This window comes from Apis florea, unplaced genomic scaffold (genome assembly GCF_048593485.1).
Source record: "Apis florea isolate Af1SG1 unplaced genomic scaffold, ASM4859348v1 contig_2272_pilon, whole genome shotgun sequence".
NCBI lineage: Eukaryota > Metazoa > Arthropoda > Insecta > Hymenoptera > Apidae > Apis > Apis florea.
Window position 1 is genome coordinate 1,099,987 of NW_028256549.1, and position 15,540 is coordinate 1,115,526.

Here is a 15,540-nt window from a genome sequence, read left to right on the forward strand (position 1 = left end):
AGATATACCGATGTGGAGATTATGAATGGACTATGAAGCGACCTAGTGACCTATATTTCTCTCTCCTGGAGAAAACTCGTACGTTTTCTAGGAATAGCGTACGCTTTTCCAGGAATCGCATCTGTCACTCACAGTTTATAAGGATAGATCGGTGAGAACGATCAAAAAACACCTTCTCGTTTGCACGACGATATCTCGGCGACCGAAGCTCGTATCGAAATAAATAAAAAAGCGCTCGAAAGAGGGAGAGTTCCTCGCTTCCAATGATCGAAGTAACTATTATCGGAGTTAAAGCGGTTCCAAGTTTTTCCTAATTTTAATAATCGAGATTTGAACGATCAAAATTATATTTTCTTCAAACGACGATGATATTTTTTGGAAATATGTTTGGAAAGAAGTCGAAGTAAATCAAGATGAGTTTTAAATGATCTCTCATTTAAAGGCTTTCTAACATCTACATCAGGAATTCGAGTCGTTTTTGACGCGAGTTTTAATTATGAACGATTAAAAGAAGAACGAAAACGCAGTTTTTGTTTGAATGGACACCGTGTATATACACTACGGTGTTTTAAAACTTGGCAAAGAAGTGTTTGTCGCATTATATTACATTATATATACTATATGACGCATGTAATACAATTTAAAGAAAAGAAATCAATAAAACTTTCTTTCCTTCGTAGGACGGTTTCGTATTGGTTGGCAGCGTGGCTGGCCAAAGGTATTGGTCATCGATGCTAAACGACAAGGCTACCATTACTTGTGGTATTTGGACGCCAGACGATCAGCAGGTAAACTGTAATTCTATTACACAAATTGCATCGCGTAAGTTATATTGTACGAGTGAAAAAAACTTTGCTATCGCCGTTAATATCCCCCCCCCCTTTCCCCCTTTCCCTCTTCTTTAATTAAATATCATGTTTATTCTTACGTAGCGTAACAACTATCTGCGAAACAAGATCTAAAAAAGGCTAAATTAAAACTGTATTTGAAAACACGTGTCACGAACAATCTAATCTAAAAACATCTTCTCTGCTCATCGATTCGTATGAAACGTTTAAATTTCACGATACATACATTTCAATACTTTAATTTAACATAATAATAAAATACTTTAATTATCATCGAGAGATGATTCGCTCACGTCTTCAATATATATATCGTATTTACACGTGAAACGTGATAAGACGGCGTAGCCTGGAATAATTACGGGGTAACGTTACCAATTCTACCATGGAATTTAGCAAGTAAAAACTATTTAACAAAAGTTGGTTGTGCGCCGTTATCAAACGATTCGAGGCGTAATATCAGATTGGATTGAAGGTTTATTCGTAAAATTTTACATTACTTGTTTCTTCTTTTTTTTTTTTTTTTTTTTTCAAAAAACAGGTTTATTTTGGAACAACGGCTGGACAATTGATAGTAATGGATGTTCACGGGGCGATGGTGTCCGAGGTGCAATTGGCGGCCGGCGTCACTTCGATGGCGTGGAGCGCCGAAAAGTTCACCATGGAGGAAGGGGATGACGATTTAACGAACGATAGATCTCATAAAGGTAAAGCGCAACCTCTCTCTAAAATCACCATTTTATCAGCAGTTCGTGTTGCATTGAAACAGGGGCAATATGTCTTGTAACTTGGATTTGTATTTCTAGTAGAAATGATTTTAAAACTAACTACTTTTTTGGAAGTAAAGAAAGAAATAAGGAAGGAGCAAACTTTTTTTTTTTTAAAAAATTTGGAGAAATAGGAGCGATAATAATTCCTCCCTGCCGAATCTCTGAATTTTGCAATTCGTTCCGCAATTCTCTATTATTCATTCAAATTGTTCGGCGCAGAGACGGTTGCTCACGAGCTCGAAATCCACCCGCAATCCCATATATTTCCCGCTTTCAGCGCCTAAAATCCACGATACACGAATTCACATGAATTTGCAATAAGCGTTGCTCGAACAGATTGTAAAATGATTCTTCTATTCTAAAAATTTATCCTCCTTTTGTCCAACAAATTGTCATCGAAATATCACGTGTTCCCAGACGATCGGAATTACGTGCTGGCCGTGTGTCTGGCCGATGGGAGTATCGTTATGCTGCGCTCGTTCGACGACGTCTCGCCGATCACGATACGCACAAGTCTGAGAGCACCGTTGCACGCCGAATGGAGCAATTCGAGGAAATTGTTGGCCATAGCCGGGACCAGGGATTCGGATAACGGGCAAGCCAGCCCCCACGAGTACGCGAACCTCTTAAAATTTTACTCGGTGGCCGGTACCCTCGTCTACACCGCTGCGATACCGTACACGCAAGTAAGAAACGCATCTTTCCTCGGATATCGAATGGAGCTTTTTAAAAATTAGCCAGATTAACACGTTCGTCGCCACCTCACCCACGTATGGCTGACGCTTTCTTCTTCTTCAAAAAAAAAATAAGATTTTAACCATTTATATTTGTATATTGTATGTTTAAGAAAGTTATCAATCCTCTACAATGTTATATTATATTATACGTATATTTACTAATGTACGTATATGTATAATAATAAAGTATAGGATAGTGCATGAATGCAAAGAGTCAAAGCGGAAAGAAATTTAATGGAATAAGCACTGAAATATAAATAAAATATACTTTGGAATCGCGGAAAAATTTAAAATGTAAAAATAATAGAAAAGAGGGGCAAATATGATTTGTTGGGGAATCATTCTACATTTTTATACAATTTTAAATCTATATATTATAATAATTATAGTTAGTGTGGCCTTTTTAACATTGTTGGAACGTAAAATTTTAGGTTATATCCAAGATCGAAATAAAATTTTATTAATAGGTTTATTTCAATCTTTTAAGGATGCATTAAAATTGTCATCAAAAGAATGATGTTTTTTTAATCATTCAAATCTATTTATTTTAAGCCCTATGTTGATGTTTCTAATATCTTTAGTTATATGAGTTTTATATCCATGAATTAATTTAATTTATTCATTGAATTATAGAATTTTATTTGTTGATTGAATTTCTAAAATTATATATGGCAATATAGGAGGCTCCATCGATAATATAGAACTGAGTTTAAGTTGCCAATTAGAGGCTTGTATTCATCAAAATACTTAAAATTGACTTTGGAAACGAACGAAATAGGCAGCGAGGAAGTAAAAGTATTCAGAGGCACTGAAAACAACTAATTCAGAATCAATATTACAGAATTAATGAAGACTAAGAACTAATATATATATAAATATATCCCAATTAAATTTTATATTAAAATATATAAAATAAAAACATTAAAACTATTTCCGTTTATCGCTCTTCTCTCTATGTTCTTACGGTCTTCCGACAGTAACATTTGGGCCCCGTGAGGAACTCGACGAAATCACGCTGGCCGACGAACGTGTTAACGGCTGACTTTTCATCGAGTTAGACCACTGTTTTTTCGATAGAAACGGGTCGGCTCGGGAGAAAGAAAGAAATTTAGAGAAAAAGCTTAGGGAAAAATTTCGCGAATTGACGAGGTTATCATTGTCAGTGTCCAGTATCGGCGCTCACGTGGGGTCACAACGACAGACGACTTTTCGTGGCGACCGGTGCACGCGTTCACGCCGCATGGGTGTCAAGGTAATATCATCTCCATTTCGTTCCTTTTATCCCGGCTAAACTGAAAGTAATTCGTACTACGAAGTGTTTGATGCACGTTCTGCAGACGAGTAGGTTCCCTCCAATTGTTGTCTCGTTTAGCTGTGAGAGCATCTTTGACGAGGGAATCGAGCGTTCAGCAACTTCCATTGCCGCCGAGATTAAGAGCGTCAGTGGCTGCCCTCTTCGCCAGTACAATAAGGTATCATTTTGATCCTCGCCATAGACACACATGTATGCACGCAGAAGTATAGATAAATTTTCACAGAAATATATATAAAACATCAATGAAATGATCCCTTTTCTTCTTTTCAACTCGTTGTCAATCCACTTTATGAACGTAATCATAAAAAACATAATGTTGTTTGAGTAGAATTTCATTACGAAATTTCTAGATGTTCCGTGCCGGAACCGAGGGAACTGAGACGTTTCGTGTCGCGTCCACCACCGGGAGGTGGACGGTTGCACTGCACCATGCTCAGACACGCGGTTGAACCGGTGCCGTGTTACACGTTGTATCTGGAATATCTGGGCGGTCTGGTGCCCCTGTTGAAAGGCAGAAGGACGAGCAAAATCCGGCCAGAATTCGTGATATTCGATCCACAAAGTCAGGACACCCTTCAAGTGGTGGAAGACACGTCGCAGTGTCCCTCGTTCAGCGACGGATCCGATACGGAAAGGGACACGGCCGACCTCTGCGGATCGCCTAGAAACAAAAGGAAGAACAGAAGAAAAAGGGAGGAGAAAACGACGAACGACGATTCCGACGATCTCACTTACGTGGACACGTTGCCCGAGGTAAACACGTTTTGAACATCGATAATTATAAGAGCAACACATATTAATTCACGTATTAATTGTCTCGAATGCTAGAAAAAGACGACGCTTTCCTTATTTCTTCTTCTTCTTATTTCTAAGATTAAGATCGATGTTGTACTTGTTTCGTGTTTTTTTTTTTTTTTTTTTCTACGACGAGCAATCTTTCTGAAAACGTCACGGATAACGATTTAAGAGAGGCTACGATACACTTAAACCCGGCCAATAAGAAATTGCGTGATGTAGCAAAGTTTAACGAGCCCTTTGAGCCTTAAGGTATTGCAAAAGTCAAGTCGCGTGACCAACAGTGTCGCAAGACGTATCTGTTTGCAGCACGCGAGATTGGTCGAAGTAACGTCTAATATCTGGGGCACGAAATTCAAGTTTCACGGGCTGGCTGATTCGGTGCCCGCCAACTTGGGTCAGGTTACTTATCGAACATCGTTGTTGCATTTGCAACCGCGACAAATGACTCTGGTGATGACGGAATTACGGGATGACGTGCCTGCAGGTATATTTCCGCGAAATCACGAACGAAAAAAAAAAAAAAAAATAAAAATAAAATGCAGCCGTTGCAATTTGAAGCTTGCGCCCAAAAAAACACTCCTAGGCCAACTTCGTTCCAACTTTGGCTCGTTCAAGCATCGAGAAAAAAATAAAAATCTCTGTCCTCTCTCGAGGACAAATTGGCATTTACTTGGTTAGACTCAAGTTGTAACGGTTGCGTCGACGTTGTCAAAACGTTGTTGGTCGGCCTCGAGACTCAATCGATTCGCTCGCTCCTCAGGTCCGGATCCCACGTTCAATCCCAATCTGTTCTCCGAGGACGAGGAGGAATCATTCCAGGAATTTCAAGCCGCCTCGAGGACAACGTCCGAAGCTCAACCACCTCCAATAGCGCCTATGACGCCCCGTAACGCGCGCCTCAACTCCAGTCGTCCAAAATCTCAAATTTCCAATCAATTCATGCCCGCCGAACCTTTGCCCGCCACTCTGTCCAGAGTCGAGAACTTCGAGAACGAGTTAGCCTACGTGGACCTGCAAGAATTCGAGAATCTGAGAACCGCGGACGGTTTGAGAACCACGAATACTTATAGAACACCGCCCAGGCACAATCCGCCTAGATGTTGCGACGTGCCTGCGCTTCAGTCCCCGAAAAACGCGGTCGCGCCCACGCAAACTATCATAGCTACCTCGAACACAGGGGCGGATTACTCGAACAACATTCAGAGAATGAAAACCGCGCTCGCTGATCAACCTGGGCTTGTCTCGAAGAAAGAGCACGAGAACAACAAGTTCAATCAGATTTCTCAGGACGACAAGGCGGTCCTCGCATCCTGTTGCCCGTCGACCATCATTCCGATGCACAATGGCCAAGCCTCGGGCACAGAGGCGTCGAGCAGTCACCACGGATGTTCTCAGGGATCCATCGTGAACGGTTTGAGCAGCAGTCCTCAATCGCAGATATTTCTCAATGGGTTGCACGGTATGGCCTGTTCGAGCAACGGAATCCAGGGTAAAAATAATCACAACGTAATAAACAACAACTCGAGCATCGGCCAACCGTCTTCGAATAACGGCCCGTTCGGTAAAAATGGCATACACTTGTCCAGCAATCATTCGCCGGCCTGCTCTTATCAATTCCCGGAGAACATCGATCAATGTATCGGGCAAACGTGCGCGTATTGCAGCACGAAGCTAAAAGATCCGAAATCTCACGAGATGTGCGGTAAGACGAACAACACTAGCGGCCAATCGACGAGTTCCGTCACGACTGTTGTTGCCGGTCGAGTCGACGAGATGCGTTTTATCGACGAGGAAAGTCGCGGGGAGGCGGAATCTTTCGACCAATCGCGAGGAGTTCACAGAACACAGACGGTGGTCAGTATCGGCCCACTTTGCGTGAACGACTCTATAGTTAGAAGTTGCAGTGTCGGTTATTTGGACATGGTGGACGCGCAATTGGTTCCGTGTGATATCGCTTTGAAGATGCTTAGAAAGGAGGCACCCAACAAAAGATTGGTCCTGGTTTCGAGGAAGACGAAGAGGAGAAAAAAGAACAAGACCCAACAAGAGATCGGGCAGCAAACGTCCAAGTCGCCCAGGCTTCGTAACTGTGGCAAATCCAAGAGTCTGGATTCTAGTGACATATTTCCAGCCAACGAGCAAATAGCCTTGCCGCCTAAGCTGCCCGAACACGCTGAAGAAGTAACGGGAGCGGTGAATCTCGAGACTGTCGAGGACAAAAGTAACGAGTCTTTGGAAAAATCACCAGACGCGACAGAGATTCTCGATGAATCTGCTAAGCTTATTACAGGTTCCGTTGTGGTTATGTCTGCCGAGGTTAACCCAAATCGATTGAAAAGTTGTAATTCGCCTGTTAGGTAAGTTGATATTTCGATTGTGTATGTTTTTTAAACCAGTGATTCTCAATCTGTGATCCATAAGGTCAATTTTCCGACAGGTTATTCTTATATTCATATTTAACTTTGTGTAATTCACCCTATATTTATTTTTCTCTCTAATTTATATTTCAGAGGATCCAGCCCGAGTGGTTCATTGGCATCGTCTCTGGACGGTCTTGCAGCTCGGCTTCGAGATTTCGACGAAAGTCATTCTTTGCCGCCACCATCGCCTCGTCCATCCACTAGGTAACTATATTAATCGTATAAGTTATTCGAGCAAGCGATCGTTCATTGATGGTTAACATTTTCAGATTGCCTAGAAGTTCTCCCAGTAGTCCAGCGCCGTCGAAAAAAGGTAAAAGGCCGGCATCTGCCTCGCCGATTAGAAGAAGACTTTTATCGAGTCCTCTGTTAAGTAGAAAACCGCGAAAAAGTCGAGGCGAAAGTTCAGACGAGGAAGGACTCTTGCAAGATGACTCGTCGACCAATTACAGAGATCTCGAAACGTTCCAAAAAGCACAGTTGCGACAGAAGGTTAGATTAGGAGAAAGAAAAGTAGTAATTAAAACATTTCTATACATATTTCTATGTAAAAGATGTGTGAAAGAGATAATAATGTAATTTAATTTAAATAATTTTAATAATCACGTCGCATAGTTGAAGCAGAAAGGAGGAGGGATATCTGGTCACAAATCAGAAGCAGTGAGGCGAGAGCTTGTGATGCATAATAAAGCACCAATGTGGAATGAGTCCAGTCAAGTATATCAACTTGATTTTGGTGGTAGAGTGACACAGGAAAGCGCTAAAAACTTCCAAATAGAATTTAAAGGAAGGCAGGTATGTAGAAATATAATCTCTTTCAAAAACTATTGATCGAACATCGTATAATTGTTTCAATTTTCCTCTAGGTAATGCAATTCGGAAGGATAGATGGAAACGCCTACACATTGGATTTCCAATATCCCTTTAGCGCTTTGCAGGCATTTGCCGTTGCCTTGGCCAATGTTACACAACGGCTCAAGTAATAATCGTTAGTCTTCGATAATTCGTTTGGTACAAGAACGTATATGTCAATTACTTTGACTTTTAATAACTGATTCATACATTTAATAAAAAAAATACTAATTTTTCAGGTTTATGTGAAATTGAGAAAAACGAAGAATGTTATCCAGAATGTATCTTGTAATTATATAAATTATTCGTCCAAACAAAAGAAAAGATGAAAAATAGAAGGCTAAATCTATAATAATACAATGCTAACACATATAGTAAAGGAGAAGAACGAAAAACACTTTTAAATACAGCTTTCGAACAAAAATAGAGCCACGTGTCTTTCTATTATTAATACTATCGACGGGCTAGAATAAATCATTAAATAAACGAACAAGCGTTCAGCCTCGATACACAGAGATCAAAGTTGAAGAAAACATATGGTCTTGCTTGTGGCAAATAAAAATATATGAAAAGAAACAAAAAAGAAAGATAAAAAAAAAAAAAAAGAAGAAAAGAAGAAGAAATGAAAAAAGAAAAAAATGGAGATCTTAGCCTCTCAATCAATGCCTTCAAACTAATGTAACACGATACGTCAGTTCGCAAGGATCAGTTTTAACGAGCGAATAGTTGAGAGCGATTTGAATTTGAGCGGAACACAATGATTTTGTGGCAAGGAACGTGGTAAAAAAGAAAAAAGAAAAAAAAAAAGATTTTGTTGAAATGCTTCTTCGTCGTACCGTCCAAAATATTTCGTTTCTCCCAACTTCGAGCGCTCATTTTTGTATAGTTTATGCGACACGTTGAAGTCTAGTAATGCTGTTGAAAGTTCACCTCGTTCATTTTTGCGGTCCGCCGAGTGTATTCGAATTTTATATACATATATATTGACGGACTCGCATAATCACGCGAGCGTTTCATGTTGTTCGATTAAATGTTTCTTAAGGCATATTACAAAATGGAAAAAAAAAAAAAAAAAAAAAATGAAGAATTAACGATAACGCTAAATGATATAACGTCCGGCCTGTATTCGTCCTTGTCGAAGCAGGACAGACGAAGGAGGCAAAATGAATAAAAAATAGGATAAAATAAAAGAATGTAACCAAATGGTGCAAAAAGGAAAAGTATTTGCCTGTATGCTAGTGTGTGTACGCATCAAACTAACTGTCGTCTGTACTTAATCCATGGTCGTTGTATTTCATTCGCCTAATTGTAAGTGACGTGAAAAAAAAAAAAAAAAAAGAAGAAAGAGAAAAATATCGATTTCAGGCCTACACAAGAAACGCTTAAGGGATATAATTATTTTTTCGTCGAATCGAAATTTTGAGAGTGGGGCGCCTGAAACGATCGCAAACGAGGTCTCAAACTATGTAAGAACGCGATTGTAACTTTTGTTGTCTAGCTATGCATAGAAAGACCAAGTGTAAAAGTGTATTTAAAATGTGACACGAATTGCAAAGTCGTGTAACGCTTGATAACGAATATATATAAGAAATGGCGCTTTAGAAACATTTAATTTCTCATAAAATGTGATGCGTCTTATACTGGCTGTAACCCTATTTTTTGCAAACATATACATACGATCAATTTTAATAATCGCGAATGTAATTTATATCGTTCGTCTTAACTTTTAGAATCGATCCTTTTTTTCGATAATGTTTACAGTTATTAAATCAGGCCGCCCCGTACTCACGAGTTAGCGATAAATATACAAATATTTATGCCACACGTATTGACAGTAATTGTCGGTATATAAAGCTGCTAGATCGTATGGTTGGTTTGATTTTTAGACAATTTGTATGTTGAATTATCTATCGCCACCAGTAGTAGATAGCACGTTATACCTACTTACATGATATATTATCAGCGACAAACGGTTTTTGGTTGATAAATATTGTTGCATTCGTGCCGTAAAAAAAAAAACTCACAGGATATACGTACATATAATGATACGCATAGCGTGTATACAAGAAAATTTTATTTCGAATTTATATAGAAGTAACGAACATCTGAAAAAAAGAAGAAAAGAAAAATGACGCACATTTATAAACAACGTAATCGATCAATCGAATTATGAATAATAATGTCGATGTCCTTTTGAAATTTTTTCATGAGTTCGTGCGTAGGTATGTTAAAGAAACGTTTTGTACGAGAAATCGTTGCAATCGTTTCTTTCGTTCGTATTTTATTTAAGAAGCTGTTCTAGAAAAACAAGAAAATGGTAAGAAAAAGCAAAATATGAAGTAAATAAGAAAATTAAAACAATGTAACGATAACAGTTTCACAATGGCTAACTTTTCATACTTGCACGAACTTTTGATATCAAGAAAAGAATTACATCAATGTGATCCAGTTATTTTTTAATATATATGCGTCTTTATTGCATCCGCCGAACAAGACGGACTTGAGTCACGCGATACAGGTTATGTTTACAATGACGAGTCAATCCACCAAATACTTATTTCTTCTTGGGCATCCGTTATATAAACGTTATAAAACGATTGATCATCGATAGTTATATATTAAATAAAAATCTATTGAAAGAAAAAAAACAAACTGTTACAATTTGGATCATTGGATCTTCATTAGAATGCTTTTTTGACGATGAATAGTGCCTATGCATATGTAAATCGAATGGAACGACCTATGAAATACGAAAGTAGTGTACCGAACTTACACAGAAACTTAAAACAGAAACATTACTCGTCGAAAGTTTCTCGATACTTTATCATTGTATAACAATTGTTATTTTAACATTATAGGTTCACATAAGTTGTCGTTTGTAGCTACGCATAATATAATTATACACGCGCCATAGTCGTGACTGAGTTCCAAAATGTTCGGCCTAGCTCAACAAGTCAGACTTACTATTTGTTATTATTTGTTAATTCAAATGAGAATCCCTATGTTTTTCGTTAACATGTTTCTTTTATAAGCATAATATTGTAATTATGCTTACTGATATATCATTATAAAAATGCTGTGTCACGTATAAAATCTTGTGACTGAATAATATACATTATAGTAAAGACACGATTTTACATTGTAATGAGAATCGTATCGGTATTGTTTTTGTTTCTCGTATAATGAAGTTGTTGATTTGTCGTCTTAGCGTTGAACGATCATTCTGTATATGTGCAATGCAATTTTGTTACCGAATACATTGATGATTATCAAACATTTGTAAATAAAGAATGAAATTCTACACGATAATATTACTATTAATTCCTTTCCTATTTTCATTACATAACAATAATAATGGAAAAAAAAAGAATATTAAAACGATTTTTTATGAATGCATTTTTTAAAATAAGTATAAATAAAAAGATAAATAGTTGGAACGGAAATATAGTAAAAATATTGAAATCAAAGTCATTTTCAAAATGCCATAAATGAAACTGGCTACACAAGATTAAGATTAAAATAGTAAAAGAAGGATAAAATAGGATAAGAATTGATTGTCAGCGTCATCTTTTGAGTGTGAAAAATATCTTTTCAAAAAATTATGTTTCTAAAAACTCTTAAGAGATAACGCTGCATCTAAATTCTTATTCTATTTTATCCTATCTTTGAAGAGATATCTTCGATAATTAAAAGATAGCGCTTAAAGTTAATTCTTATTTCTATATCTATGCTTCTCTTATTATTATTATTATCTCTTATAATTTATAGCACTTTGGAAATGGATATTGATTTCATAATTTTTATCCTATCTCTTTCTTTCTGCCTTTCTCCCTTTCACTATTTGCTATTCTTATCTTTGCTTATTTTTAGCCCATAATCATATAGATAAGGAATATCAATTGAACATTCATTCATTTTTTTTTTAAGATTATAATATTAATTTTTAATATAAAAAAATATATAATAAATATATTATATTCTTGATTCTATAATATATCTATAGAACGAATCTTATAAAGAAAGATTCGGAGCTGCCATCTGTTAATAGCCGTTTTTATATAAAAATCATTTCGCTGGAATATTATATTACAGCCGTGTGAGATTGTAAGTATTTGATAAATAATAAAGCTTATAATGACAATCATTTAGTTTTTAAATTATATGTTGATATTATAATTATGCCATATATAATTCCATCATTCACAGTATTAAAGTTTACAATTTTACATACAGTATTAATGAATATACATTTATATTTTACTTTAATATTTTAATACAGTTAAAAATTATAATATGTATTTAAAGATTCAAATATTTACTTAAAATAAATCAATTTTCAATGTATTAAAAATAAAAAGTAATATTAATAGTAATAATAATTACATGAACAAGTGATTAGTAGAACAAAACAAAATTATATAATCGAAAAAAGTATCAAAAAGTGCTGAGTGAGAAAAGAAAGCTATAAGGTATACAAAAGATTGAATGTATGTATAAATGAAAGAAAAAGAATATAAAAGTATAGAAGATAATAAGAGAATTAAAGATAATCTTGTGATTAGAATATGTGTATATCAAGTTTATTAATTAAGTTTATTTGATATAATCTTTGATATAAAAAATGATATGCAATGTAGATAATGAATTTTTTTTTTTAGATAAACATGTATGCTTTTTGCCTTAATAGTATGAAACAATTAATTAATAGTTATTTTAGAAGCAAAGAACCATGGCAAATAGTAGTTATAACAAGTACAACTATCCTTACTTCAATCTGGCTATGGAATTTTATTTTTCAAGATGAAAGTATGATTATTTATAATACATATAAATAATATTATAGAAACTTTTAATAAATTAAAAGTTATTTTTTAGGTCTTACAGAGAGAGCGAAGAAAAAGTTATTTAATTTAATGCATTTTATACCTGCTATTAGAAATAAAATTGATCAGGAATTAGATAATATTAATCAGATATTTGAAAAAGAAACTTTGCAGAGATTAAAAAAAGTTTCTTTTGTTGTAAAACTTCCAGAGAAAGGTTTAAAACCAGAAGAAGTATTAGAAAGAGTAAAACAATGTGTTCAATTAGGTAAAAGCAATAAAAGAATAGAACAAAACTTAGCTTAGATAGAATAAATATATGTATATATATATATCATCATTTAGGTGATTATAATTGGAAAGATGGTAAAGTATCTGGAGCCATATATAGAGTTGATACTAATCTCTTACAATTAATGGGAGATATTTATAGTATTGCATCATACACAAATCCATTACATCCTGATGTTTTTCCTGGTATATGCAAGATGGAAGCAGAAGTAGTTAAAATAGCTTGCAATTTATTCCATGGAGATAATGCTTCTTGTGGTACTGTAAGTTGTTGTCATTCTTAAACATTAATATGCAAAATAAAATAAATACAAACAAAATTTAAAATATAATAAATATAAAAAATATAATGTTTTCAGATGACTAGTGGTGGTACAGAATCAATTTTGTTGGCATGCAAAACATACAGAGATTATGCAAGACATGTAAAAGGTATAAAAAATCCTGAAATAATAATGCCAGTAACAGCACATTCTGCTTTTGATAAAGCTGCTCAGTACTTAAAACTTAAAGTACGTTCTATACCTGTTAATCAACATACTTATACTGTTTGTATTAAATCTATGGAAAAAGCTATTACAAGAAATACAATAATGGTAAGAAAATTATTTTTAGGATTAGGATTACAATGATAGTATATTAGAATTAATATAGCTATAATAGTTAATAGGATCAGCACCAAATTTTCCATATGGAACAATGGATAATATTCAAGCAATCTCTGACTTAGGAGTAAAGTACAACATCCCTGTTCACGTTGATGCTTGTCTTGGTGGATTTTTAATATGTTTTATGAAAAATGCAGGCTTTGATATATCATCTTTTGACTTCAAACTTCCTGGAGTCACAAGTATATCAGCTGATACACATAAAGTATATAAATAGTATTTAAACTATTATATAATACATGTATATTTCTAATTATTTTTTTAATAATACAAGTTTATTTTTTATATTTTTTAGTATGCTTATGCTCCAAAAGGTTCTTCGCTTATTCTTTATAGAAATAAGAAGATAAGACATTATCAGTATACCATAACTACTGATTGGCCTGGTGGTATTTATGGCTCTCCAACTGTAAGTGGTTCAAGAGCTGGTGGAGTCATAGCATCATGTTGGGCCACATTAATGTATTTTGGTTATGATGAATATTTAGAATCAACAAAAAAAATTATAAAAACTACCAGATATATTGAACAGAGGTATAATATTTAAAATTTTTATCAGAAATTTCATAATGATCAAATACAATATTGAAACTTTTATAGATTGAGAAAATTAAAAGGAATTTTTATTTTTGGTACACCGGCTACATCAGTTATTGCATTAGGATCAAATGATTTTCATATTTATAAACTTTCCGAAGCTTTAAATACAAAAGGATGGAATTTAAATACACTTCAATTTCCTTGTGGTGTACATCTTTGTGTTACATATGTCCATACACAATCAGGTGTAGCAGATCAATTTTTAAGTGATGTTGAAACTGAATTAGTAGAAATTTTAAAAAATCCAGAAACTCCTATCGAAGGAAAGGTAAATAAAACAATGAATCAAGTAAAATTGTTAAATAAAAGTTCTATATAATTGTAATAAATATTCTTTTTTCAGTTTGCAATTTATGGTATGAGTCAGAGTATACCAGATAGAAGTATTGTTGGTGATTTTGCAAAAAGTTTCTTAGATTCCATGTATTTTACGCCTGAAAATCAAACAATTAGCAATGGTCCAAGTATTTAAATTGATTGCATTATTATAATAATTTTCATAAAATTAAATATAAGTTTACAAATAAAACAATAGAAAATTAAGACAAAAAAAAAAAATAGATTGATTTAGGAATTTTTTACAGTTTTTTTACAATTACAAGATTTAATTATTAAAAGATTGAATTTAATAGATATTGTGTTATACGCTAAAGAGAAATTTAATAATTATAAATGAAATAATTGAAACATATATTTTATATGATACAATATATTTTTAACTATTTAAATATACACATTTATAGTACATTTATAGTACAAAACTTTATTCTAATCAAAATATATCTTTTTTAACAATATTTTTACACATTTTGTAAAAAATATATATATACATATATACACATATATATATACATATATATATTTGTTAATCATGGATTTATAATAAATGCAATTATATTTATTTGGTATTTCCTATAAAAAAACATTTAAGAATATTTATCTATAAATTTTAGATATTTTTATTATGTTAATCCTAATATTAAATATAATGTAAAATGTACTAAATGTTACTCAATCATAGTATTACTATTTAAAAAAAATATATAATTTCATGCAATACATTCCTGATAATGAAATTATTGAAAATAAAGAATTTAAATAATACATTTAATCATTTTATTTTTTTTCCCATAAATTTTTATATTTTAATATTTTTATCATTTTATTATTTTCTATTACAATTTATTTTATTTATTATCTTTTCTAATTTTCTATTAAAAAATTTCTATTAAAAAATTTAAAAGAATTTAGAATTATTTCTAGAAGAATATAATTAAAAAAAGAAATAAAGAATATATAAATACATAATATTTTATCAAAAGTTAGACAAAGAAACTAGAATAAAGAAATTTAATATTAGTGACGCCATTTTGTGTTTTAATCGTCAAAGCTTTGACTTGTTAAGAGGATAACAGAATGTG

General features: G+C 33.8%; 2 protein-coding genes across 7 annotated transcripts in view; both read left to right on the forward strand.

The window, feature by feature from the left end:
* Tusp (WD40 superfamily protein Tusp) overlaps positions 1-11,046 on the forward strand; it is a 35,671-nt gene extending 24,625 nt beyond the window's left edge. The window contains exons 4-16 of one of the 4 annotated variants that reach the window (XM_086902374.1): positions 681-788; positions 1,387-1,552; positions 2,033-2,301; positions 3,516-3,604; positions 3,690-3,824; positions 4,018-4,420; positions 4,772-4,949; positions 5,226-6,822; positions 6,976-7,089; positions 7,155-7,377; positions 7,501-7,680; positions 7,752-7,864; positions 7,977-11,046. In XM_086902374.1, coding sequence (XP_086758500.1) covers positions 681-788; positions 1,387-1,552; positions 2,033-2,301; positions 3,516-3,604; positions 3,690-3,824; positions 4,018-4,420; positions 4,772-4,949; positions 5,226-6,822; positions 6,976-7,089; positions 7,155-7,377; positions 7,501-7,680; positions 7,752-7,864; positions 7,977-7,986 — 3,585 coding nt within the window. In that variant the 3' untranslated portion in view covers positions 7,987-11,046. Of the gene's footprint in view, positions 1-680; positions 789-1,386; positions 1,553-2,032; positions 2,302-3,515; positions 3,605-3,689; positions 3,825-4,017; positions 4,421-4,771; positions 4,950-5,225; positions 6,823-6,975; positions 7,090-7,154; positions 7,378-7,500; positions 7,681-7,751; positions 7,907-7,976 lie in introns of all 4 variants that reach the window. The other 3 variants (XM_086902376.1, XM_003692045.4, XM_086902375.1) reach the window with 3 other exon arrangements.
* Positions 11,047-11,711: 665 nt separating this feature from the next.
* On the forward strand, positions 11,712-15,223 carry Sply (Sphingosine-1-phosphate lyase). Of its 3 annotated transcripts, none has more exons than XM_031915419.2 (9): positions 11,712-11,841; positions 12,396-12,543; positions 12,613-12,828; positions 12,906-13,114; positions 13,211-13,447; positions 13,515-13,724; positions 13,815-14,053; positions 14,120-14,387; positions 14,463-15,223. In XM_031915419.2, exons 2-9 carry the CDS (start codon positions 12,402-12,404, stop codon positions 14,589-14,591), a joined length of 1,650 nt encoding a protein of 549 aa, XP_031771279.2. In that variant the 5' UTR covers positions 11,712-11,841; positions 12,396-12,401; the 3' UTR covers positions 14,592-15,223. The 3 variants fall into 3 exon arrangements, with proteins under 3 accessions (XP_031771279.2, XP_086758828.1, XP_086758829.1); XM_086902702.1 differs by lacking the exon at positions 11,712-11,841 and adding an exon at positions 11,896-12,206; XM_086902703.1 differs by lacking the exon at positions 11,712-11,841 and adding an exon at positions 12,193-12,224.
* Positions 15,224-15,540: the final 317 nt, after the last annotated feature.

Bases quoted from the DNA above. Each gene is read 5' to 3' on its own strand.
- Sply (XM_031915419.2), top strand. From the start codon at position 12,402: ATGTATGCTTTTTGCCTTAATAGTATGAAACAATTAATTAATAGTTAT. The intron at 12,829-12,905 runs GTAAAAGCAATA...ATCATCATTTAG, and splicing joins AAAACAATGTGTTCAATTAG to GTGATTATAATTGGAAAGAT. The intron at 13,725-13,814 runs GTATATAAATAG...TATATTTTTTAG, and splicing joins TATCAGCTGATACACATAAA to TATGCTTATGCTCCAAAAGG.